We start from the raw sequence: 27,419 nt of genomic DNA, 5'->3' as shown, positions 1-27,419 counted from the left end.
TTTCTGATCACTTGAAGGCATTTGGATATTTTAAGAAACAATTTTTTAATTGAGATATAATTCACATTCTGTAAAACTTGCTCTTTAACATATACAACTCAGTGGATTTTAGTAATCCACTGCAGAAAGTTGTGCAGTTATTTTGAGTGTCTAATTTCAGAACATTTTTGTTACCTCAAAAAAGAAAACTTATACTCACTAGTCACTCTCCTTTGTTGGTAACTACTGATCTACCTTTTGTCTGTATAGTTGCCTATTCTGGAAATTTCATATAAATGAAATCATAGCATATGTGGTCTTTTTTTTGTGTGGCTCCTTTCACTTAGCATAATGTTTACAAGGTTCATTCATATTTAGCATGTATCAGTTCATTACTTTTTATGTCCAACTAGTATTTATTACATGTCATAAATACAACATATTTAAAGAGTTTATATTTAATAGAGTTTTTCGTTCGTTAATTGATGGACATTTGGGTTGTTTCTACTTTTTGGCTATTATGACTAATGTTAGGGACATTCTTATGCAAGTTATTTTATGGATATGTTTTCAATTCTCTTTGGTATATACCTGGGGATGGAATTGTATACCCTGAGTCATCAGGTAACTTTTTTTCTTTTTTAATTTTTAAAGATGTATTTTAAAGAGAGCATATGAGCCAGGGGGAAGGGCAGAGGGGGAAGGAGAGAGAATTTCAGGCAGATTCTGTGCTGAGTGTGGATCCCCTCTAGGGGCTCTATCTCAGGACTCTCAGATCGCGACCTGAGCCAAAACCAAGAGTCTGCTGCTTAACTGACTCAGCCATCTAGGCGCCCTTCATTGGGTAATAATTCTTTTTTAACCGAGGAAATGTCAAAATTTTTCACAAGGGCTGTTCCATTTTACATTCCTATCAGCAGTGTGTGAGGGTTCCAGTTTCTCCACATCCCCATCCATACTTGTTTTTGCTTCCTGTACTTTGTGGGACGTGCCATGTAATTTTGTTATATTTTGTTATTGTATTCTGCTTTTTTGAAAATTGATGTTCTTGAGCCGCCCAGGTGGCTCAGCGGTTGAGCATCTCCTTTTGGCTCAGAGGGTGATCCTGGGTCCAGGGATTGAGTCCCACGTTGGGCTCCCCTGCAGGGAGCCTGCTTCTCCCTCTGCCTGTGTCTCTGCCTCTCTTTCTGTGTCTCTCATAAATAAATAAAATCTTTAAAATAAAAAAAGAAAATTGATGTTCTCTTGTTGTGGGAAGATACAAATTTATTTGAAGTTGACCCAATTGACTATTTTGTTGACTGTGGCAATGTTCAGTTATTTGAAAAAAAAAAAAAAACCCCAAAACCTGTTCCAGACACATACTGTTTTTACGGTGAAAATAGATGGTGTGTGATATTTGTTTTAAAACTCTCTTTCCCCTCAAAAAGGCAGTGGGGGATAGATGAAACAAGAATAGTACAATATTGATAATTGTTGGAATTGAATATTTGGGAGTTCTTGAAGATGGTACCTCGGAGTTCATTTTCTCTCTACCTTGTGTATGTTTGAGAATTTTCATAATAAAGTAAAAAAAAAAAATCATAAGACTGATGTCCTTTATGTGGAATGTTGATATGACATAGAAGTATCTATTAAATGCTTGTACTGATGGAAAAATGATAGTTTATGATGTAGTATTTATCAAAATTTTTTAGCTTCCAACTGAATTAATAATAAGTATGTTATGGAAGCTTATAAAGCATTATAGAATTCATTTTGTCGAAGGATTAAATCAATTATTATCTACTTGGCTTTTAACTTATGTTATATAGTTAACTATTCATCACACACTCAATATTTACATGTATTGTTTGAAGTTTCAAGATTTGCGAGATATATTTTTAAAAAATCACCTCCTGTGTTGACTTGGTTATTATATATGGGAATTTGAACTTATGCATTTTAGGAATTCCACACTCAAAAATACTTCCAGGAGAATCTAGATTATGCCTAACAGCTAAGTATCTTGGAAAGACAGCTATACCTTTCCTTTCGTCTTTGGTTACTTAAGATTCTCTGAACCAGATCTTATTCAGTATGACAGTTTCTAGTATAATTATTTTTAATATAAAACCCTTTTTAGTAGCCACACGGAATACATATATTCTGTTTGAAAATTGTTACAGTTGTTGCTTGGATTTGGCATATTTAGCAGTTTGTTGATACAGCTAATATTTGTTTTTTTTTTTAATATTTAATTGTTTTAATAGAATTCATGGAACATCTGCCTGTTTTCCAGTTATGAAATAGGAGGTCTTATGGGGACCATACATAAATGCTTTGATTTTAAATACTTTACTGCTTAGCAGTGTGAGCACTTAGCAGATTTATCATGTACAAAATAGGGCAGAAGTAACCAGAATGTATTTCCTATTCTTGATTGCATATAGAGATGGCAGCTGAATCTCCGTGCACTTGAGTTGATTTTTCTTAATCTTGTGTTTTTGAAAAATGTATGGAGGTATTTGTGAGAGTGGCAGGAATAATAAAAACTAGAACAGTTATGTAAAACTATAAATCCAAATGGATCTCGAACCAAAACCATTAAGTTATTCTGCATGATGTTAGTAAAGAAGAAAATAAATCTTGTGTATTTTCTTAGATTAAAAATACTGGCAAAACAATTCAAAATAACTATGGTGACCTTGAAATTTTATCCCATTGTTGACTATTACTACTAGAAGGCCAGCGACCTTCTCATTTATATAGTCTTGAAGGTTTTTAATGATAGTCATACATGGATTGCAATATGGTTGAGAAGGCAAACTTCCAGTTTACCATTTTTCTTTGTTTTTTTTTTTAAATGGTAATTGTCTGTGTTTTATTATATCCTCAATAGATAGACTACCATATGCTGAGCTCTTAATGTTTTAAGTAGAATTTGGAAAAAAAAATCTTAAATTATGTCAGTTTTCTGCTCATCTGTGCCTAAAGGGAGTTTTACTTTACTTATATTTAGGCATGTTATTCCCAACTTCAAATTTGTGTAATCAGAAAAAGTTGAATTCTTTTCTTTGTCCCATTTCTTAGTTGACGAAGGATCAGAGATTGGTGTATTCGGGCAGACTGCTTCCCGATCATCTGCAGCTGAAAGACATTCTCAGAAAAGTAAGCTTTTCTACCACTATTTGATATCAGATACATTCAGAGTGTGAGAGGAGATATGTTCTGAAGTGTTATTGCTATCCAGGTGGTTCAGTTTTTAGATACTTAAAATCAACCCTTTTGGGTAGCATAACAGGGTAAACATGAACTAGAAAATAACATAATAATAGATTCTAATTAGTTTAGGTAATAGTTTTGTATAGCTATCTGATGGCTAAATATGAAATAGGATTATGTGTACTGGTATTTGACATCTTGTATCAGAAAGCAGTATTGATTGATCAGTAGAGCAGGAGTAGGGCGTTCAAGTAGTAGTGAAGGATTTACACTAATAATCTTCTCTCTCTTAAATCCCCTTTTGACCAAACTACATGATGTTTTAATACAAGTTGCTTGAGTTAGGAGTTTAATTTCAGGACAGGAAATGAATGGAAGTCCAATTGGTTGATCAGTTGGTGACCTTTGAATGTTGGTGCTTAGAGCTAAAATATATTTCTTTTTTTAAAAAATATACTTCAATGTAGTTTTTTGAGAATCAGCTGGAATGTTAGTTATTTTAAGGGCAGCTTTTAGCTCATGTTCATTTGTGGAATTATACTCCTAGAGCTTCCCTGCATTTGAGATGTTACTTTTTGTTTGTGAATGTAGCAGAATCAAATACATAGCTTTTATGTTTCACCTTAACTCTTTGACTTAACTCTTAATGTTCTTTTGGATATCTCTAATCTGATTTAGAAGATCTATATCCTCTCCTCTATGTTTATGATCACCTGTGGGAAACTTAAAAAAAAATCTTATACTGGTATATTTCTTCTGTTTAGATAGTTGAAATTTTAGCTTTGCCAGTGTGACTTCTTGTTATTATTTTCATTTTAATCAGGTAGTTTTAGGTTGCCAAAGTGGTATAACAGCCTCTTTTCCCTAGCCCCCTCAAAAATAGTGGTATTGCAGCAGATTTCCCCTCCCCCCCCCTTTTAGACAGACTTGATTTTTTTTAAGGAAGCCCTTAAGCCCAATATGGGGCTTGAATTCATGACCCCAAGATCCAGAGTCATATGCTTTACCTACTGAGCCAGCCAGGTGCCCTGATAGACTGGAATTTTTGGAGCAGTTTTAGGTTCATAGCACAATTGAACAGAAGGTATAGAGATTTCCCATATATTTTCCATATACCTCCTGCCTCTACACATGCCTAGGCTACCCCACTAACAAAATTCCACATCAGAGTGTATACTTGTTACAGTCGGCATCGTACGCAGAATACTACACTAATGCAGCATTATCATCAAAAGTCCACAGTTTACATTAGGGTTCACTCTTGGTGTGGTACAATTTATGGGTTTTTGCAAATGTGTAATGACATGTATCCAGCCTTATAATATCCTGAAGAATAGTTTCACTACCCTAGAAATCCTTTGGGTTCCACCTGTTCACCTTTCCCCGTGTTTATACTTAAAAACATTTCTGCTCTATGCTCTTTGAAATATACATTTATTTATTATTTTAATCCGAGGATGGCTAGACTATGCATGTGAATACTTTTTATTTTTATTTTATTATTATTTTTTTTATAATACATTTATTTTTTATTGGTGTTCAATTTACCAACATACAGAATAACACCCAGTGCTCATCCCGTCAAGTGCCCCCCTCAGTGCCCGTCACCCATTCACCCCCACCCCTCGCCCTCCTCCCCTTCCACCACCCCTAGTTCGTTTCCCAGAGTTAGGAGTCTTTATGTTCTGTCTCCCTTTCTGATATTTCCCACACATTTCTTCTCCCTTCCCTTATATTCCTTTAAAAGATTTTAGCTTTCAGAAATGATTTCTGACGAGAACAGTTAAAATAAAAGTGCTTCAGTTAAAGGACTGTTGTGTCCCTTATTTAAAACATTTTGAACAATATGTTTATATTTTGAATAGACCTTTAAAGCATTTTTGTTAAAGTCAGTGTACCCTTTTACTTTTTTTCAGGTAGATGCTGCCATTAGCTTTACCTGTTTAGTTAGTTATAAATTGTTTTGTAGAAACATTCCCAAAGGTGAATGAGAACTAGTTAATTATGATTAATATGACCTTTGAAACTAGGTTTCTAAGGATACACATCTTATCTTTGGATGCTTTTTAGTAGTCTGTATTCTGAAGCTAAGAGGATATTAAATCAGATGTGCTTTCTACCTCCCTTGATAGACATAGTTCATGTCATGCTGTCTCTGGGAATGCCTTTCCCCTAGCATTCTAATGCGATTAACTCCTTTCTCCAAATTTCTCAAGCAATTGTAATTTTTGCTTCTCTGTTTTGTGCAAAAGACTTTATCTACTCTCTAATTGTGTTTTAATGTGCTATTCTGAACTTTTAATAAATGAGCCTCTTTAGGCGAGGGGCTGACTCTGACCCTTTTTTTGGATTTACCTCAGAGTTAAGCACAATTCTAGGTTTATGGGAGGCAGTTGATAAATTCTTAGTTTCTGGTAGCTTTATTTCTTTCTCACAACTGGGCATCTTTGTTTTCTTACTGTCCCCTTTTCTTTATCATTCTGTTTTCTTTCCTTACTTTCTTTAAAAGTTGCTGAGGCATCCTTTATTCTACTCTGCCCTCTTTTATTTTCTCTCCTTTCTCCATCTTCCATACTAGCTTTATGCCTGACTATAAATAAACTCATGAAATCGCTAAGCTTAAATGCCAATCTTAATCCTTACTGGAATATTTTTCTTCAGTCTTTGTTGTAGGTTTATGGAAACACATGGAATATGTACTGAATGTAGTCAAACATACACTTTAATTGTACGTGTATAATTGTTATAGGTAAAACTAGTTTTTGAATTAAAAAAAAACTATACATCACCTTGTTAAAATAAAGGCAAATGAGAGTAGTTGCAGTTGAGTTTATTATGGCTGTAGTCTCAAGTAATGGAAATATTTTCACTACTTGAAGTTTGTAGGCCTAAACTTCAATGTGACTATTAGTTTTGATATTAAGATGCTAGATGTCTTTATGTTGAAGTAATAGATTGCATTGATACAACTACACAGCCCTGCTTGCTTCAAGACTCTTTGATATACAAAGTAATTATTTTTTCATATAGTAGGTACTGAGTATTTAGACGATTTTCTAAGCATGGGGAATATGTTGAATTCAGAAGGGCCCCAAATACTAAAAAGGTAAATGTACCTTCACATGGCAAGAATTTATTGTATAAAATGGCTATGCTAGAAAGGAACTTAAAATTTGAGCTAAATATTTCAGCTTAGCTACCAACTTTTTGAACTATACATTTTCCAGTACTACCCTTTAAATGTAATCTTCTTTAATTTTAGCAAGATGAGTATCATATGGTTCATCTAGTATGTACTTCTCGGACTCCTCCCAGTTCTCCAAAATCCAGCACCACTAGAGAAAGTCTTGAAGCACTGGCGTCCAGCAGCAATTCTGTGAGTTGTTTTGGGAGGAGTAAATGTTAAAGTTTTCTGATTATCCTATTAAGTGAAAACAATTGGAGCTTGTGGGTTGTGAGATTGTGTTTTGAACAACTTGAGTTAGGCTGTTTAAACTTTGTTTTTAGAGAACCAGTGCATAGTGTTGTCCCTGGAAGCTTGTTCCCCATGAGTTTTTTGCTGTAAGGATGGAAGATCCAATATTCAGTAGTTTAATTACTAAAATACCCAGGAAACAGACTGATGATAGGGTTACATAATTTAAAATCCAGGGACAGTAAAGTTTCAAAAATATTAAAAGTACTCGATATACTGTGTTTTATTCAAGGTGATTTAAATTATTTAAATTTGGAGTATGCTAGATCTTCCTGAAGTAGATTACTTGGTCAAGAAGTTTGTTTTTTCAAATGACCAGATTTGGGCATACATTTCAACTTCAGGAGGAAAAATTACTTAACCTACTCAGTTCTTTCAAACTTGAGTATTCATTTTTTCCTTCTTATTTTTCCATCTACCTAAAATTGTTTTGGGAATATTTTAAATAGTTGAACTTTTCAACTTAGATATACTCTGTAAGTTTTAAAGACAAATTCTTTATGTTAAATTGTTTTTGATTTCTCATTAAGGTTTTATATGACACCTTTGGTGGTGAGAGAAAAGGATTGGATGAGTGGAAGGTTGCTTTAAACCTCTTGGGCAAGGAACTTACTTAAATACTGCCAAATATACTTTCCTTCTTGTGAAGAAATTAGCGAAAACTTTAGGGAGGAGATGGATGGCAGAGGTGATAACTAATTGAAGGATCTTTCAAGTAGTTACTAGTCAACTGCTTCTTTAAGAATTAGATCCTTTAGTTACTATGTTTAATTAGTACGGCCTTAGTGGTATGTTCTAGCAGTAGCTATGGGAATTTAGCTTTTGTTAAACTGAAGTATAGTTTGTCAGTAAACCCAAGGGTCTTTCTATGTTTCCTTACCTTTCATAAGAAGGGAGAAAATATTGGCATTGGCACAGAGTTCAGGAGATGGTCTTTGGACACAGTTGTGTTGCTTCAGTTTTTGTTAAGAAAGACCTCTTCTGACTTGTCTCATGGTTTCTCAGCCATGATTTCATGTCGTTAGTATATATATATTCAGTTTTTTCAAGCTGTGTTAATGAAAATATGAAAAATATCAAGGGAAAATTAAGTTGAATTCCCCTTCATTTTTTATGGCAGAGAAATTTCAGTGGGATTTGAGACTGTCTTAAAAATCTAGTCATGCAAGAGTTATCTAACATTAAGGTCAAAAGAAATTAGTTCTAGCAAAATTAGACTGTGCTGCCAAATGGCTATGCCTTTCTTCTGTTAATTTTCTTTTTAAATGAATACCATTTTATGCCGGTCAACTTAATGAGATCTTGACAAAAAAGAGGCCTTTACCAGTTTGTGTCCCTAAGGATTAGATTTCTCAGTCTGATTAGGTAGACACCTACTTGGTGTCTACTTTATGCAGACTAATCTTTAAAGAAAGCTTTGTTAGTTTTGCAAAAAGACCAGTGTCCTTGGGACCTTTTATATGGCAGGATTTAGGAAGATAGACATACAAAAAGACATCCAGTCAATAGGAAGGCAGTACAGGTAAAATCTGAATCTAAAGAAGTTGGAAGGATGTTAAAATTATATTGTGTCCAGCTATTTAAAGTGGGATAACTGTAATTTATATCAAATGTAATTATGATTTAAATTTATGTAAAACATGTGATGAACTATTTTCATACAGCAACGAATTGGGGTGATCTTCAAGGGGTTATATTACTTAAAGTTATTGAATCTGTGAGTTAGTGACATCATCGGAACATGAGAATTTTTTTTTTTTTTTTTGGAACATGAGAATTTTAAGATCTTGATTGGTATCTTGTTCATACCCGCATTTGTTGGTTTTCTGAGCTCTTAATCTCATCAGAATTAAAATATCAGCCTATTACACTGGGCACAAGATCCAGATCAGTATATTTCTAAGATTCACTTTTCACAGAGGGATCTCATAAATGCATTTTAAACAATGTGTCTCTAATCTCATGATTGCGATGAATTAAGTCTCCTAGAAGAAATAATTACATTTTTGTTTGTAGAGTTCAGATCAGTCAGGATCAACAACTCCATCATCCAGTCAAGAAACTTTGTCTTTAGCTGCCAGTTCTTCCTCAGAGGGATTGAGGCAACGTACCCTTCCACAAGCACAAACCGACCCAGCACAGAGTCATCAGTTCCCATATGTAATGCAAGGGTGAGTGAAACCATAGTTTTGGGCATCTTAAAAATCTGTTACTCTTGACTTTCATGGGGGCCCTCCACAGTAATCAAAGTACATTAGAAATTTATTCATATTCTTCCTTATACATTTTAAGGGTTAGGGGATTAATCTTTTGAAAGCTGGCCGTACATCAGAATCGACTAGGGCAGTGCTTTTTGGTGTTTAATGCTTGTGCTAATCACCTGGGGATCTTGTTAAGCTGCAAGTCTGATTTAGCAGGTCTGATGGGCCTGAAGTTCTGCATTTCCCACAAGCTCCCAGGTGATGCTGATGCTTCTGATGCTTTCACCGTGCATTGAATAGCAAGGATCTAGGTGACTAAAAAAATTCTTTTTTACTCAGTTTCACTATCAATCTACTCAAATTAGCCTTTGGGAAGCAGAAGAGTGAGTGAATGTGTTCTTGGAAGACTGTAAGACCGAGTGATCTGTTTTTAAAAAGTTCCACAGGTGTTTCTGATCAGCCAGGCTTGGTGACAGCGGAGGTAGGGTAAAACTGTGATATATTATAAAGATATGGTAACCATTGCATGTTATCTAGAGTCTTTGTTAGGGGACTTTACTCAAGAAACTTGCTATGGCTATGTTATATTTAGCAATTATAGCAGGCCTCTTGGATTAGGCAGTTCTAGGGGGAAATGCAGCCAACAGCCACAGCATTCTTCAGACACCTCAAAGAGTAGGATCCTGGAGAAACGGTTTGGACCTGCCTTATGTAAACCAGGGTATTTAACTGGGGTCCTATTATTTGTTACTTTTGAAGTAAAGGAAACATGAGTAACAGGTAGTGAGATCGTTTTGTATTGCATATCATGTTATGGTCTTGCAGGGTGTGTGGCAGTGCTCCAAGTCTGTGTTGTGCTAGAAATAAGGAAATGGCTAGGACCTCAGAATGGTAGTGTAAGTGACATAATCAAGGAGTAGCTGTTGACTACCATGTTACACAGGGTAGAATAAACATTCAGGTTCTTTTTACTTAGAACTTTAGACATAATTCAATTCTTTTTCTTTTATATTGAATTATATTGATATATTTGATATAAAATATTTGATATAAAAATATCAGAAATATTTGATATAAAACGTTATGTAAACTTAAGGTGTACACTAAAACTCAATTCTTAATGCTGAAAAACAAAACTGAGTATATAGCAAAATAGAAGAAGACTCGTCTCCTATTTCTTGAATGTGAAGCTTTTTCTCTAAAAGTAAATTTTTAGGTAAGATTGCTGGTAGGTTTTTATGAAGCACCTATGAAACTGTTTTGGTTTTTAGAAAACGATTACTCTAAGCCAAAACATAGGTATTTGTAAAAAGTAACGTTCACAGGATTTATGTTATGGAATGGTAGCTTAAGATATATATATATATTTTTTAAATTATTTTTTTTTATTTTTTATTTATTTATGATAGTCACAGAGAGAGAGAGAGAGAGAGGCAGAGACACAGGCAGAGGGAGAAGCAGGCTCCACGCACCGGGAGCCCGATGTGGGATTCGATCCCGGGTCTCCAGGATCGCGCCCCGGGCCAAAGGCAGGCGCTAAACCGCTGCGCCACCCAGGGTTCCCCAGTATTTTTTATCTTATGACAGTAATTCATTTCCTCTCGCTTTTTGCAGAGTAAGACATTTTCAGTTCCTCTCAATTTATATAGTGATTTTACTTATTTGGTAGTAGTGCTGAAAAAATGGGAGTATTATGCCTATAATAAATCTGGAAGAATTTATAATGATAAGTTAATAATGACAATAAGATTTTTAACTCCTCATACTTATAGTGAATATATTTTATAATAAAACAAAGCTTATAAGTTGCAGGTCTTCAGAATAAGACCATAGATATCTTGGGAAAAGGTAAATAATTTTTCTAATAATTTCCATTGAGGAAGTCAACAGAAGATGAAAGCATTCAGCTCTTAGGAATGTATTAAACAAACAGATCAGAAAAATTTGAATTAGTGTCTATTTTGTCAAATGCTAAGTATTAAAATGATGAACAATAAAATCTTTAAAGAAATGATAGCTTTTCTTAGGGAATCTATTACTAGATGAATAATGTTTGTTTTTAAGTCAGGGAGGCAGTATATCTTGGGGGTGTACAGACTCTGGAGCTAGCTTACCTTGCTTTGGGTCTATCTACTGACTAGCTTGGGCAAGTCTTTTCCCCACTTTGCTTCAGTTTGCTCATTATCTGGAGAGAATAGTACTTATCATACAGGATTCTAGTACTTATCATACAGGATTCTAGTGTGGATTAAAAGAGTACATGTATGTAAGGTGTGTATGTTAGCAATTACTTGCAAATTCATTCATACTTAATAAGTGAATGTTGGACATTCATTCAGCAGACAGATTTGAATATATGAATGCCAGTACTAGGTGCTGGAAAATAAGTATATTTGGGAAGAGCACTTTGTGATATACAAAGCAATTTACTGAGAGTTAATATTCAGTTCAATAAGGAATATAATTTAACTTAATCTTATAGTTATAATTTTTTACTAATGAAGACTTTAAATTCATCTTTAAGTAGATTTTGTTTAACATAGGCTTTAGCCTTAAATATGCAAGAGCAATAATTTAGTAAGCTTGATGAACTCACCAACAGAATTCCTTTTTCAAAATTCAGTACAGCTTACATTTAACTAGTCACATATTTTTTACCATGTAGGTGAGTCTTCTCAGTCTTTAGTGAGCTTATTAAAATTGCCAAATCCTGGTCCCTTCTCCCTGGAATTTTTTTTTTAATAAATCATTTAAAAATTTTTTTTAAAAATTTTTATTTATTTATGATAGTCACACAGATAGAGAGAAAGGCAGAGACATAGGCAGAGGGAGAAGCAGGCTCCATGCACTGGGAGCCCGACGTGGGATTCGATCCCGGGTCTCCAGAATCGCGCCCTGGGCCAAAGGCAGGCGCCAAACCGCTGTGCCACCCAGGGATCTCCTCCCTGGAATTTTGAATCACCAAGTTTGGGGTTGTGCTCAGGAATTTGCCAACTTAATACTCTGGGAATGTCACTTTGAGAAATCGTAATGCAAGTGATTATTGCCATATCTAAGTCTTGAGGAAATATGAGAAGACCAATAAGCAGAACATGTACATCACCACGTTGGCTGTGCATTTATAATGTCATTTATAAATCCTGACTGACTGTTTTGGACTCAAGTCTATTGTGCTGTCACATTTATTTAGTTTAACTCCAAAAATCGCTGGTTTATAGAATAGAATACCCACTGTTTTGTGTACCAGCTTTTCCCCCTGAAATATTAACAGCTTTGTTTTATAATTAACAAAACCGAAAACTTACTCATTGTACCCTTCCATATTGTTTGAGTTTTTTTAAAAGTAAAAATGGCTGGGGCATCTCTGTGGCTCAGTTGGTTAAGCATCTGACTCTTGATTTTGGCTCAGGTCATGATCTCAGGGTTGTGAGATCAAGCTCTGCATTGGGCTCTGTGCTGGGCCTGGAGCCTGCTTAAGATTCTTTCTCTCCCTCTGCCTGCCCCCTCCCAAAAAAGTAAAAATTGCTTATAGCTCACCATCTAGAGATAACTATTGCTAATGTTTTTGTAATATCCTTTCACTTTTCTAAGTAAACTTTTTAAATAAAAAATCATACTATTATATTTCATAAGCCTTTCTTAAAAACATAGTTTAGCCAGGACATATTTCCAATTCAAATATAAATCTACCACATTTAAAGTCTTGAGACAGGGCAGCCCGGATGGTTCAGTGGTTTAGTGCTGCCTTCGGCCCAGGGTGTGACCCTGGAGACCCAGGATCAAGTCCCACGTCGGGCTCCCTGCATGGAGCCTGCTTCTCCCTCTGCCTGTGTCTCTGCCTCTCTCTCTCTCTCTCTGTGTCTCTCATGAATAAATAAATAAAAATCTTAAAAAAAAAAGTTTTGAGACATGTAGCACTCTGGGTGAATTCTTATATTCACACCAATATCTTTTAGACTTTTGTTCAACGTTTATTTAAGGTGATTTAGCTCTGGAGTAGAGTTGGGGGTGGGGATAAAGAATGGGGATAGAGATCATTAGAGGCAGTTCCCAAACAGCCAAATAAAAGCCCTTCAGCTAGCCAGGAAACTCAGAGATTGAGTAGTAGTATTTGAACATGAACATGCTTACAAGGTCCTTAATCCCTCTCCTACCACCTCAAACAGCTGATGGAAATACTCCTTCCACAGGAGGAGAAGAGATACAAAGAGTACAAGTTTCTCCAGTTGTTCATGTTCCAGGAATGCCTTAGTTGAACATCCTACTTGGCTACCCCTTAGTCATCTTCTGTACCCACTTCTTGTTTGAAACAGCCTTTGCTCAGCACTTTGCTAATCATATTCTTATTCTTATTAGGCACCGCCCAATTCAAAGACTGTTCTTTCCAGGGAGACTACTTTGCACCCAGAACATCTTATCTTCCCAGGTTTATCTCTGTCTGTCTCAGCATCTGGTGTCCATTTCTTTAAAAAAGTCTATGATATTTCATTATGTGGATGTCAATTTGCTCTACTGATGAAGAATGTCTTTTGTTGGTTTTACTGCATAATGACCTCAAAATCCCAGTGGCTTACCACAATATACTTCTTTTTTCTTGTTCATGAGTCTTGGTAGTCACTTGGGACAGCTCTGCTCTAGGCTGTAGGTTGAGTTCTGGTCTGTTTCATGTTTCTCATTCTCTGGACTAGACACCTTCTCCTTATGACAAATGACAGGAATACAAGAGGGGAAGCTAACCCCTGAGCACATTTAAAACCTCTGCATGTATCACATTCACTAACATTCCATTAGCTAAAACAAATCCCTTGGCCATGGTCAGTAGCACTGAGGTATTGCCAAGTTACCAGTGGTGTGCTGGTAAATGCTTTACCAACTGGCTTTTCCAGGGGGGCAGGAATAAAGCTTATTTGTAGCATTTGCTGATTTCAAGATACCTAGGGTTGGCTCACAAAATTCCTGAACGTGAGCAGTTAGCTTTGTGAGTCAATATCAGCTGGAATAAGTGAATTTGCCACTGTATGCCAGACAGTATGCATGTATAATCCTGTTATAGAACAGTGAAGAGCTGGGGCAATATTCTATCATAAATGTTTGAGTTGTTTAGTTTCTTCCCACTAAACCTCACTGCAATAAATATTCTTAAATACTTACATATTAGCAGTTATTCTTTTAGGATAAGTTGTAAGAGGAGAATTCTTGGGTCAAAGTGTATCTTAACACTTTTCACACTCTTAAGACTATTGCAAAATTGCAGTAAAGTTGTACTAGTTTGTTCTTCCAATAACAGTTGTTAGAGTCTGATACCCCATGTGCTTGCCAGTGCAATAAATTAGAATGTTCCTATTTTAATTTGAGTCCTGATAAAGAGACATTCTTTTTGTTTTATGAAATCCTTGTTTTTTGGTGTGTTGCTATTTTCCAAAATTCTTATGTGACAGCTCTTTAAAAGAACATTAATAATACTTCTAAAGCACTAAGCAAAAGTTAGGCATTGTGTTAAGCACTTATATATGCTATGTAATTCAGTGCTATACATTGACTTTTATATCCACTCTAGTCCAGGTACTATTTTCTCCCATTTTATAGATAAGAAGGAGGCGTAAAGGCCATGTAGCTTGCCTAAGTTCACAGAAGTGGTCAGCAGCAGAACTAGAATTAAAATCCATATCTGACTTAAAAGTCTGTGTTCTTAATGGTCTTGGGGAAGTGACTCCCTATTTTGTCTATTATTTGTTTTAGTAGGTTGCTGTTTGTATTTTGACTTCATTTATAATGGTTTTTGTCTCCCTTCCAGCCTCCCATTTAAAACTGTTTTCTAAAAAAAACAAACAAGCAAACAAAAAAAACCTGTTTTCTAGTCAGATCTGCTGGTCAGATTTTAAGTATTGGCAAACTGAGTAAGCAGATCTGTTTCTATGAGGACCTTGTGACTTTCTTCAGTAAAAATTTACCTTACAGTTTGCTATATGCTGGGCATTGAAGACAGGAAAATGAATTATGCACTTGCCCTCAATGGAAGTAGGTCAGATAGCACATCAGCAGATGGTAATCTGTTTGTCTATCAGAGTCTTGAAAAAAGTTCTGCAGGAACCTGGAGAGGGAAGTGACTGACTGTCTCTGCTTGGAGGGATGGGGAGGGCTTCGTATGTGGTAATGTTTGAGCTGATTTTAAGGGAAGTTCAGCAGGTAGAACAAAGCCTTCTTGAGAGTGGAGAGGCTTGAGAAGGCATATTCTGGGAGCGAGGTGGGGATTCCATGCAGTTGCTGCATCTTATGGAGTGGTAAAGGAAGGGGGCTGACTTCACAGGGTTTATTTTAAAGAATCTGTTTCTGATTTTTGAAGTTTCCAGTTCCTTTTATCTTCTCTCCTTTGTACTTCTTAACTTTAGAAAGCGTACTAATGAGTATCTTTTGGTATAGCTTTCAAGTATATGTTTGTGAATGGTAGTCTTTCAGATTCTTGGTTTTTGTCATGGTCTCTGTTGTACTCAACCATTTCCATGTCCTATGAATCTCCTTCACCCCCTTTTTCCATTGTTTAGCGTTTATTGAATAGTATTAACTGGTATAGTCTGTGTCAGGGGAAAAAAAAAGCTGTCAGAACCTGTGCCATCATATGATTTCCTGCCACCGGTATGTAACAGCCGACTTTCCCAAGGCCAGAGGGAGAGACCAGGTTATCCTCTTACTTTGCTTTCCTTGCATAAAGAATATGACTTTTTATTTGGAGACAAACATATTTCACATTCTAAATAGTTACATTTTCCCCATGTTTCTGCTACTTTATTTGGCTCTTTGCAAAAAAAAGGACTACTTAATTATTTTGAATTATAAAAGTAATATATGTATACTAAGAGTTTTTGGGGAAAAAGAACAGTAAAGGAAGGGGGAAAAGTACTCCCCTGTTTAATCATCTGAAGACAACTATTTGTTAAATGTAGTGTTTCCTTTTTTTTGCAAATGGTTTTCTTTAATATAGTTGTAATTTTTACTGTGTTAACATTACACTTCATTTAATGTTGAAAATTAAATGAAACAAGTTTCTAGATAAAATAGTTGCTTATAATCAGCTCTTTATTTCAGAGTTTTCTTGCTATGCATATGTAGTTGTTCAACAGATATTTATTGTGCTAAGCCCTGGAGATACAATAACAGGGTTTAGCACAATGAAACCTATTTCCTTTTCTTAGGAGCACAGAATCTGATCAGAGAGGTAGGAAAGTGAACAGATCATTTCTTTTTTTAGTTATTTTCTAAGAGGTGATACATGCAAATGGAACCATTTTAAAAGTGACCAAAGTATGCAGCAGTTTCATTCTTGTGTGTCCTAGTTATCCATGACAAATACTGTGTGTGTGTGTGTGTGTGTGTGTGCATGCACATATGTGGGTACATGGACGTGTGTATTTAACACAAATAGTAGTGTACATCCTATACACACTGACCTACATTTTGTTATTTCACTAAATGTAGTAACATCGTCCCCTGTTAATACACAAGACCCTGTCTTGTTCTTTATTAAGTGCATAATATTCCATTATATAGATTACTATAATTTTTTTTAAAGATTTATTTATTTATTTATTCATGAAAGACACAGAGAGGCAGAGTCACAGGCAGAGGGAAAAGCAGGCTCCATGCAGGGAGCCTGATGTGGGATTTGATCCTGGGTCTCCAGGATCACCCCCTGGGCTAAAAGGCAGGTGCTAAACTGCTGAGCCACCCAGGCATCCCAGATTACTATAGTTTAATGAATCACTCCCTGCTGACATGTGTATGTGTGTAGGGTAAACAATATTTTTATTGTTATATTATAACAATTATATTATTATGTTAAAAATATTGTAAGTCAATATTTTTATTCAGTTTTTAATTTTTAAAAATTTGATTATACTTTTTAAACATTCACCAAGTACAGAAAATATTATAAAGAACTCCCTTTTACCTAACACCCACTTCCTCAATTGTTAAACATGCTTCATCTATTCCCTCTTGTTCCTCTTTTTTTTCTTGGGCTGGAATTTTTTTTTTTTTCCATTTGAAAGTAGTCACTTATTAACTGACCAGATTACAAAAATAATCATGGTAGATACCTTAGTTCATCCTTCTAATAAGCCTATTGATCTGGTCTTCCCTGTTGCCAGCATCTCCACCTTCTACAAAATGGGTGGTCTTTTTCTTCATTCCGCCACGTGGAGAAGATAATTTGAAGGGCCATAAAAAGTTGTTGGCTTCTTTGAAACGTTTTCCAACGGTATAGATCTCGTGAATCAGATCCTCCATGCAGATGATGCCATATTTACCAAGAGACTGAGCAATCAATGTGTTATCTGTCAGGGCAATTCGCTTCTTGTTGATCTTGCCATAACCACGCTTGTAGATCAATTCATTCGCTGACTTCAGGTTTGGGTACCCCCATGGTTCCACAATCCTTAGCATGTTAACTGAAGCCTTGTTGAGCTTAACAAAGGTGCCATTGAAGATCTGGCGAAGGCGAAGAAGCTGCAACACCTTTCGAACCTTTGGGCTCACACCATTGATACCTCTGATCCTGATGACACATGCCAACTTGGGTTCTGCAGGCACGTAGAAGTTGCCGGCTTTTCTCGCCATCCTTGCCATGCGAATCTCAGTTCTGTACATCTGCCTGTATTCCTTGTGGTAGTGCTTAGCCTTTTCATAGATAAGCTTCCTCCTTGCCTTTCGAAGCATCTTTTGGGCAGATGCTTGATCTTCAACTCTGTGAAGTTCCTTCGCTTTTTCTTAAGGGTTTCCAGCACAGCAGGAACCTTCTTCTTCTTCTCTTCTGCACCCTCCATGGTTCCAGCTGGAAAAAGAGGCGGGCTGGAATATTTTAAAGCAAAACCCCTAGATACTCTGTAATTCCATCTGTAAGTACTGGCTGTGTGTAACAGATATGACAGATATGGACTATAAGAAAATCAAAATACTAGTAGAATACTCAAAAATTCTTTTTTTTTTTTTAAATTTATTTATGATAGTCACACAGAGAGAGAGAGAGAGAAGCAGAGACACAGGCAGAGGGAGAAGCAGGCTCCATGCACCGGGAGCCCGACGTGGGATTCGATCCCGGGTCTCCAGGATCGCGCCCTGGGCCAAAGGCAGGCACCAAACCGCTGCGCCACCCAGGGATCCCCTCAAAAATTCTTTAATAACATCAAACACTCAATTCATGTTTAGTTTTTCCTGATTATCTCAAATGTCTTTTTATAGTTGTTTTGATTGAGTCCATATTCAGAGAGGTTGACAGATTATGCTTCATAAAGCTCTTCTAATCTCTTACTCCCTCCACCCTTCTTTTTTTTTTTTTAACAGATTTTTAAAATTTTTAAAATTTTGTAGCTAGGAACAGCTATGTTTTTAACAATGTTACTAATATAAAATATTATTTGGGACGGAGATATGAAATTTTTTTCCATATTTTGTATTTCTTAATTCTCAGAAGTAGAATTATTTGGGCAGTTGGGTAAAAGTGAACATTTTTAAAGTAATTTAATTTGTAAAATTGTTTTTTAAAGCTGTATTCCATTTCATCCTGTTAGTAGTGAAAGAGTTGGGTTTCACTTGTATCCCCTGAGGGCCAATACTGGATATTGGCAGACAAAAAAGAAAATATAGTTTAGTTTGCATTTATTTGGTGTCCTAATGATTATTTCCCTTTCTTTGAATTCTTTATGTAGAAAATATATGAACTATTATTTATTGAAAACATTTTTTCCCAAGTTCTGTCTCTTAATTTTATGTCATCAAATATATGGATTCCTTTTTTTAATGCTTTCTTCTATTGCTTATAAGTTAGGAAAATCTCCTTCCCTCCAAAGGTTTGATAAATAATCAGTTGCAGTTTCTTCTAAGTTTTTTGTGGTTTAACTTTTAATACTTTCATTTTAGTCCATTTAATACTTATTTAAATATTTGGAATGAGATGAAGCTTTATTTATTTATTTTTTTAAGATTTTATTTATTCATGAGAGACACAGAGAGAGAGGCAGAGACAAAGGCAGAGGGAGAAGCAGGCTCCATGTAGGAAGCCCCATGTGGGACTTGATCCCGGGACTCCAGGATCATGCCCTGGGCCGAAGGCACTAAACCACTGAGCCACCCAGGGATCCCCATGAGATGAAGCTTTAAACTCCTTTCTCTTTACCATTAGTTTAGTAATCACTTTTCCCAGTACCAAATAATTCTCCGTTGTGTTGTTTAATGATGCATTCTCTGAAATACATGAAATTCTTATGTAATATGTAATATTGTAATGTAATACATAATATGTAATATGTTTTATATATATTAATAATAACTTAGTAGTTCAGTAACAAATAAATCCTTTATTTCTTGTTTTCTGTAGAGTACCAAGTACATAACATCTTTTCAGCCCAACTGAAAGTTGTAGTATACCAGCTTGGGCCTGGAGTGTATCTTAGCAATTGTATAGTCCAGTAGTTTTTAACTTATTGGAGACTAAGGGAGGAAGCATGTTGGAATCATCTAGGGGAATCATTTTGGAATCATCTAGTTTATTAGGTTTTTTTTTTTTTGTAACATTTTTGATAATCAAAAATGTTCTGTGGTTATGGTCTTAACCATAGTAGGGTGAGGTACAAACCTATAGTAATTTTTTTCTAAATGACTATTGGTGGCTCTTTCTTCCCTTAATTTTTAAAAACAGTGACAAAGCCTGGCTTTCCCATTTCACAATTAAGTCATGGACTTGTGTGGAGGTATATTTCTTCCTAGTGGTAGAGATTGGTAGAGCTCTACTTTCAGGGGGTTGTTTTTTTTTGTCTTAGTTGGGAATACTAAGAATATTTAAAGTATATATCTAAATACAGACTTGCATTGTTGCTTATACTTGATTTAGGTGGGTTTCAGATTTCTTATTAGATGGATCAGCTCACTGTTGGAGATGCCAAAATCTTTATACAAGTGTTTTATAATAATACTTCTTTGCTCCAGGGGTATGGCTTTTTTTTTTTTTTCCAGATTTGATCACTAATTGATACCTTTTAAAAGGAATAGCTGAGTTAAGTTTCTTTTCCTTTTCTTATATGAGACTTGTTTATCAAGAGTTGGGAGGAACTCTCATGGAGGCTTTTCTGCTTTTTCTGTTCTGCTTTTCTCTTATTTCAGTTTGTTGGAAAGCTTGGGAAGTAGGGGAGGAGGGCTGTATTCAGGAGGTACAAGGACTTTCTGAGGATGCGAGTGCAGTATGGCTCCCAGTAGTCTTCTAAAGATGAGGAAATTAAGGTAATATGAAGGGGAGTTGGCACCTAACCTTGTCTAAAGAATAGTCTGTTGATAAGTTTTAGCCTCCCAAGCTCTTCCAAGAAATTAGGTTTCTTTTTTTAAAAAATATTTTATTTATTTATTCATGAGAGACACAGAGAGAGAGGCAGAGACATAGGCAGAGGGAGAGGGAGAAGCAGGCTCCCCCAGGGGGAGCCTGATGCAGGACTTGATCCCAGAACCCTGGGATCACAACCTGAGCCAAAGGCAGATTCTCAACCACTGAGCCACCTAGGTGCCCGAAATTAGGTTTCTATAATCAGTTATTGCCAATTGTACACTAACAGTCTTTTGCATATCATATTAAAAGTTCATGAATTTGTTAACGATTCTTGTCTCATCTGGTTAGACAGCTTATACCAGCTAAAGATAAAATTCAAGTAATACGAAGAAAAGGAAAGTTAGCACACAGATTCTGCAAATACACACTTTCAAGTTGTATTCAGATTTAGGAATAGGGGACAGTAAAAATAAAAATAGCCAACATTTATTGAGTACAAACTAACAATCCTATGAGGGAGATTCTATTATTAGCCCCATTTTAGAGGTAAGGAAACTGAGGCATAGAGCCCTTAAATATGACCTTACACAAATTTTATTGAGTTAGTAGGCATTTAGCCTGCTTTAAAGATGCACATATAAATATGTTCTGCCAATCTTGTTTTTTTAACTAAAGAAATATTTTACAGATTTTTATAATGTTTTCTATTTTATAGCTAATATCTGCCATGTTGTTAATATAAATATTACTAACATAAAATATCATTTTGGTAGGTTCCCCATTCCTGAAAACATTTTGTTGTAAAGTTTGTTTTAGGGCTTTTGGTTCTTAAGGAGAATGTACTTAAAATAGAATTAAGAGTATTTTTGGCCTTTCCTGCTGAAATGAGAAGATAGCAAATATTCAGGTTTGCCACACATTTTGTTGGTGTTTGCTTTCTTACTAAGATTGGGCTGAAATGTTAGTTGTTTGATACACCTGGGGACTGAGTCATCTTATATAAGCCATAATATCTTATTTGAAGAATGTTGAAAATAAGTATTTTTCTTTTCAGTATGGTTTAATATATTTTGTCTATGGATGGCTTATATTTAAGAAATGAAAATTCTGAGAAATGCTTTCAACTTCTAGAGCATGGAAAGACATTTCTTTATCTCTTTATTGCAGAAATGTGGACAACCAGCTTCCTGGGCAAGCTATTCCAGCTGGATTCCCAGTGTATCCCGCTTTCAGCCCCCTGCAGATGCTGTGGTGGCAACAGATGTATGCTCATCAGTATTACATGCAATAGTAAGTTATTTGAGTTCATTATTTTTGCTTAGTGTGCTACTTGCTTTCTTTTTCATCCTAGGTAAGTTGACTTGGGACTTCATGTACGGATTCATTTTACTGGTTTTTAAAAATTATGAGAATGAGTTTGCCAGCATTTCAGCAGATACTTTCTTTTAAATTATTTGGCTAAAGAGAAGAGGTTCACATCCAGTTCACATCAGCTAAACTTCTCTCCTTCTCCCTCTTTCCCCTAATTACATTTATCAGTAGTGAGACGCTTTCTTTAATACAACATTTTATCTATGTAAGAAGAGAAAACTTAGGGGAGTTTCACTGGAAGGCCGCAAATCTACATGAAGAGAGAGGATGATGAATGAAAAAGGGAGTCCAATGCCAGGGAGGTTCATGTTGGCACAGGGCTAATATGCTTTCTGGACTGTCAGTATTTTAGTAAGTCTTTCTTCTAGTCAGCATGGATCTTAGCACTGAGCACAATTTCTCAGCCTTCATTCTTCTATGCATTCATTTAACATTTCCAGCTTCTTCTTAATGTTCTCTTATTTCTTTGATTTTGTTATCCTCTTCATTTTCTGTTTTTCTCTTTACTTATTTTGTGTCCTTGATGGCCTGTTTTCCCTTTCTTCTAAATGGTAACATTGCATGTTCAGTTAGATGGATATTTGTGTACTTGCTATGTACCTTATGACAGTCTGGTAAGGAAGAGAGGATCCAGTCCTGGCCAGTTCTCTTGGATTTCTTTTTTCTGCAGCCTTAGTTGTTAGTTCTCTGTGGGTGACCCCTATTCTTTATCTCCTGTGTTTCATCCGGATTGCTGGAAGATTTCCATAGGGACATTTGCCTTACCTCTAAATTCAGGACATCTGAGTTGACATCACCATCCTCTTAAATGTGTTCTCCTTCTTGACTTCGTCAGTGACACAGTCTCTTTTTATTTATCCTCTAGGCCCTTAACCTAAATCAGCTTTGACTCTGCCTTCAGTTGTCCCTGAACCCAACAATTTACCAAGATGAGTTAATATGTTGTTTCACTTTTGTTCTTCCCCCGTATCTTACTTTATCTATATTTTGCCCAGATCTTTTCTCATTTTGGACCTATTTTACTGCAATTGTTCTTTCTCCTTTTAGACTCTTTACTGTACTTCATTCTACTGCTGCCAGGTTAGTGTGCCTAACACTGAATTGAGCCAGTATCTGATATATCCCTCCGAAGTATCTGATGATTCCCTTATCTATGGTGTGAAGTTTGTATCCTTATCCTTACTCCAGATCTTACCCCATAAAGCTGATGTGCTTTATGAACCTCATATCCTAATGTTCTTTCCCATGATCCCTTGGCTGCAGACAGGCTATTTGTACCTTACCTGTTGCTGTGATAATAGTTATTATTCCAGTGACTGCTTTGTGCTTAGTACTGTACTGTAGATGCTTTATACCCCTTATCTCATTTATATAACCTCCTGAGAATTTGTGTAAGATGAGTGAAGCTTATTGTAGCTTGCTACTAAATCATGCAGTTTTATGTATTTATTTAATTCCTGAGCCTCAAGTTCCTTCCTTTAATGAAATAACTCACCAAGAATCAGAATATCTGTTAGGTAGGAAGTATTTTTGGTAACTAAAAAACCCTCTACAGATACAAGGTATTAGCATACTGACTTAAATAGGTTTTTGTAAAATTTCTGGCTTTATATTTTGCTATCTTGATTTTTAAACATTTTATTGTAGAAAAATTTTAGCACGTGAAGAGATAGAATAGTGAAATGAATCCTTGTGTACTCACCACCCAGCTTCAACATTTATCAAATCATGGCATTCTTGTTCTAGAACTTTCCCCTCCTTTGCTGGATAATTTAAAGCAAATCCTAGATACATTATCATCTTATTGGGAGCCTCTGGAAAATTTATTCTTTCAAGCAATCAAATTATAGGCAATCTTCAGGATCACAATTCCTCATAGGTTTACAAGTACCTATTCAAGTAGTTCCTAGATGGAGTTCCCAAAAGTCGGGATTGGGGTTGAGGGGTTGTTATCTGGGATCTAGTTAATATCTTAAAATACAAATACAAATCATTTATCACTGACAGTGGATACATAGGGTAATGATTAATGTACATTTTTAGACATATTTTTCAAAACATGGCTCTAAGGGAAAGGTGGTGGGTGCGGTAGTAGTCATCCCATGAAGAAAAACAAAAGGGGCCACTAGTGAAAAGATTTGGTAAAGGATTTGGTTATTACTTTATAAGGTACTTTAATGAAAGAGAGAAAAGATAGTAATTACCATGGCTTTCTTATCTCTTCCACCTCTCCCCTACCGTCTTAGACTGAAGCTGAGGTATTAGCATCCTTTCTTGAGCTACTCACTCCTATCATCAATCTTGGCTCCACTTTCCACTATGATTTGTACTTACCTAAGAAATGTGGTATAGGAGTTGTGATATTCCATGTTAGGTTTATGAAAATACATACAGCTCCCCAAGGAAGTTTTGCAAAATACAGTATGATAAAGTTTTTTTTTTAATATTAATTTTGGTGAATATTTCAGTCAAGCTGCAGTTTCAGCTCAGGCCACATCAAATGCCAACCCAGCGCAGCCTGCTGCTTCACAGCCTCTAAATCTGGCACATGTTCCTGGAGAAGAACCCCCACCAGCTCCAAACCTAGTGGCCCAAGAAAATCGACCCATGAATGAGAATGTTCAAATGAATGCACAGGGAGGTCCAGTGCTAAATGAAGAAGACTTCAATCGAGACTGGCTAGACTGGATGTACACGTTCTCACGAGCTGCAATTCTCCTTAGCATTGTATACTTCTATTCTTCTTTTAGTCGGTTTATCATGGTAATGGGAGCCATGCTACTGGTTTATTTGTGAGTGATGCTCATTAACTTTTTGTGATTTCTTTTAATTACTTTCTAAAACTGTTGAGCACAGAATTTGGCATATGGTAATCTGTCACGACTGTTGAGTGAAGGGATAGGAGTTTTGGACTCCAGATATCTAGCACCCAAAGTAAAGTAGGTTATATTGAGTAGGAATGTTTATCAGAACTGTCTACAGATTTTTCTTTTACCATCTTTCATAAAAATTAGACCTGGCATATCAATTATTTAGAACTTGAAGTGTCTGATGTACTTTTTAGTAATAGTTATCAATATCAATAGTAAGACCTATGGGAATAGGTCAGGCTTTTTTTTCCTAAGTAGGCTTTTTCTTGCCCCCCTTTTCCCTAAGAGGCAAAGAAATACGTAGTTGAATTTCATTTTGAAAAATACTGGAAAAGATGTTATGACTCTCAATGTGTTAGGACATTAAGATAGCTAAATTAGATATTAAGATATCTAGCATAGAGCCATTAAAGTCCATGATAAATTTTTAGAGATAAGCTGATTCCTATATTGCTGTCATTGCTTTGAGGGGGCGTAGTTCTTCGCTTGAAGTAGGAGATTTGGTCTTTTTATTTATTATAGTTGAAATAATTTTTCTATTGTAGGACACTAATGTTTTAGTGTTACAAATAAAAACAATTGCGACTTCTTTTTTTCTTTATTTTACTGAACAGACACCAAGCTGGATGGTTTCCTTTTAGGCAAGAAGGAGGTCAGCAACAGGCTCCCAACAATAATGCCGAAGTTAACAATGATGGGCAAAATGCAAACAACCTAGAACTTGAAGAAATGGTATGCTAATGAGGGTTTTGTATACTTCAAATATAGATGTTCCTCAGCACTTGTAAGAAAGCAACATGATAAAAGAATCTTGAGGTGTTCCACAAGTTTTTGTGGAATGGCACATGAAGAAATATTAACATATAAATTGTGTGATTTTATCTGGGAGAACTTAAGATTATAATACTGAGTCAGTCATATATTAGAATTAAGCAGGGGTGCCTCAGTGGCTCAGTTGGTTAAGTATCCGACTGTGGATTTTGGCTCAGGGCATGATCTCAGTGTCATGACATCCATTCTTGTCTTGGGCTCTGCACTCAGCAGGGAGCTTGCTTACTATTCTCTCTCTCTCTCCCTCACCATCCGCTTTTTCCCTCTTCTTTCTCTCTCAAAAAGAACCCAAACAAAAAACCCCCAAGAAGACTTAAGAACTAACATTATTCTTCCTGAAAACAGCCTAGAAAGTAAATTATGCACACATTGAGAATTTATTGTATTAAATTGGCAGTTATCCACTTGAACATGAACACTGAGGAATTTATCAATTTTGGATTTAATAAAGCTTTACAATGACCAGATATGTACCATTTCCTTATTACATGCTCATATTCCTTTTCTGTAGGGAAGAATTTAATTCTTTCTTTCATGAGTTAATGCTAGCTGTTCAAATCCCCGAGGATTATGTTTCTTGTTTTGTTTGAAAGGAGCGTCTTATGGATGATGGTCTTGAAGAAGAGAGTGGAGAAGATGCAGGTGAAGACGCCAGTGCAGTTCAAAGGCCTGGATTAATGGCGTCAGCTTGGTCTTTTATCACCACCTTCTTTACTTCACTGATACCAGAAGGGCCTCCCCAGGTTGCCAATTAGACCTGAAAAACTGTGCCAGCTACAAAGGAGGGTCTGACTTTAGGAAAGTGTTTTAAATAACAGTGCAATTTCAAAAAAATTTATTACTTTCTTTTCATCATCATGTACAGAGGTGTTTTTTCTTTAAGCTTCTCATGCATATGAATATTTTAAGCACAAATGGACTACTAAATGTGTGATTTCTTTTTTAAGATCCTAACAGAACATAGTATAACAATATTGGTCTTCCAGGTTTTGTTAATTTCAGTTATGTATATTATATCAAGGCAGACCTATTTTGTGTGTCTTATCTCTTTAAAGAGCTGCTTCACATATAAATGTCTATAGCCAATAGCCCAGCCCTTCAGTGTATAATTTGAATAAATATATCTATTTTCTGTGAATTATCCTGAAAGTTTTAAACAGAAGGACCTCATAGTTTTTAATAAAGAATATTATTTACATAAGATGTGCTAGCAGCATCTTGCCCAGCCATAAAGCAATAAACTTCTCAATAATGTTAATTTTGACATTTGGATAAATAATGGAAACTTTCTATTTTAAGGGCATGTATCCCATCAATTGGAATTAGTACCTTAAAAAAAAGGCAGCTCTTCAATGGAATTAATAGTGATATAAATGTTTGATACAGGCAGTACTTTTATAAAATATGCTGGAAATTGCTCCCTGTAATTTTTTTAAATAAAAAGTCAATTATGGTAAACTGTCTTATGGGGTATTTGTTCAGACCCTTCAGTAATGTACTCATTACATGTAAGAATCTATGTAAATTTCAATAGTTGTTGGGAAAGGTTGCAAGTCTTCGAGGTCATTTTCACCTCTTTGTGCTCCAGATGGATATCTTTGTTCTCAGTTTGAAACCTTGATAATCTACTTAAAAATTCCTGTGTGGAAGCCAAGTCAGTATTTTATAAGAAAGGAGTAGTTAGTTGAAACTGAACAAATGGGGTTGTTCATGCAAGAACTTTATCTCACGTGAAATGTGTTATAAAGTTATAGTAGTACTGGTCTGGTAATACATGATTAGATAATAGAACAAAATAGAAGATTAAGAAAACATTCATACGTGATTTTCTAAGTTATCTACTTATAATGGTAAATTATTATAAGTGACACTTCAAGGGATAGCTGGTTAACTTTTTGAAAAGTAAAATTAGTTTTCTATTTAGAGATATGAATCAAGATATTCAGTATGAGCAGCTGAACATAACAGACACAAACAGAAAATACAGATGAATACTTACATACTGTCGGGGTGACAAAATATCTTTGGGGCAGAATCCCTAAAAGAAAATGTTGCTATGTCTGTTATATTGCGATATACATAATTAAAGGCAAATAATTAGGGGAAAAATTAAAAAGACAGTAGTAAGTCTTAAATTTAGTTAAGACAATATCCCAGTAGGAAATGGGCAAGGATACTCT

General features: G+C 35.6%; 1 protein-coding gene and 1 pseudogene across 1 annotated transcript in view; one reads left to right on the top strand and one right to left on the bottom strand.

The window, feature by feature from the left end:
- The window catches only part of HERPUD2 (HERPUD family member 2), a 33,967-nt gene extending 7,270 nt beyond the window's left edge, over window positions 1–26,697 (top strand). Inside the window, exons 2-8 of the mRNA XM_025985813.2 lie at window positions 3,052–3,129; window positions 6,446–6,559; window positions 8,675–8,829; window positions 21,335–21,457; window positions 24,007–24,330; window positions 25,023–25,140; window positions 25,833–26,697. Coding sequence (XP_025841598.1) covers window positions 3,052–3,129; window positions 6,446–6,559; window positions 8,675–8,829; window positions 21,335–21,457; window positions 24,007–24,330; window positions 25,023–25,140; window positions 25,833–25,994 — 1,074 coding nt within the window. The 3' untranslated portion in view covers window positions 25,995–26,697. The remainder of the gene's footprint in view (window positions 1–3,051; window positions 3,130–6,445; window positions 6,560–8,674; window positions 8,830–21,334; window positions 21,458–24,006; window positions 24,331–25,022; window positions 25,141–25,832) is intronic.
- Window positions 16,886–18,155, bottom strand: LOC112909766 (large ribosomal subunit protein uL30-like; annotated as a pseudogene).
- Window positions 26,698–27,419: the final 722 nt, after the last annotated feature.

This window comes from Vulpes vulpes, chromosome 7, assembly GCF_048418805.1.
Source record: "Vulpes vulpes isolate BD-2025 chromosome 7, VulVul3, whole genome shotgun sequence".
Taxonomy (NCBI): Eukaryota; Metazoa; Chordata; class Mammalia; order Carnivora; family Canidae; genus Vulpes; species Vulpes vulpes.
This window is presented reverse-complemented; position numbering and strand designations above follow the sequence as displayed.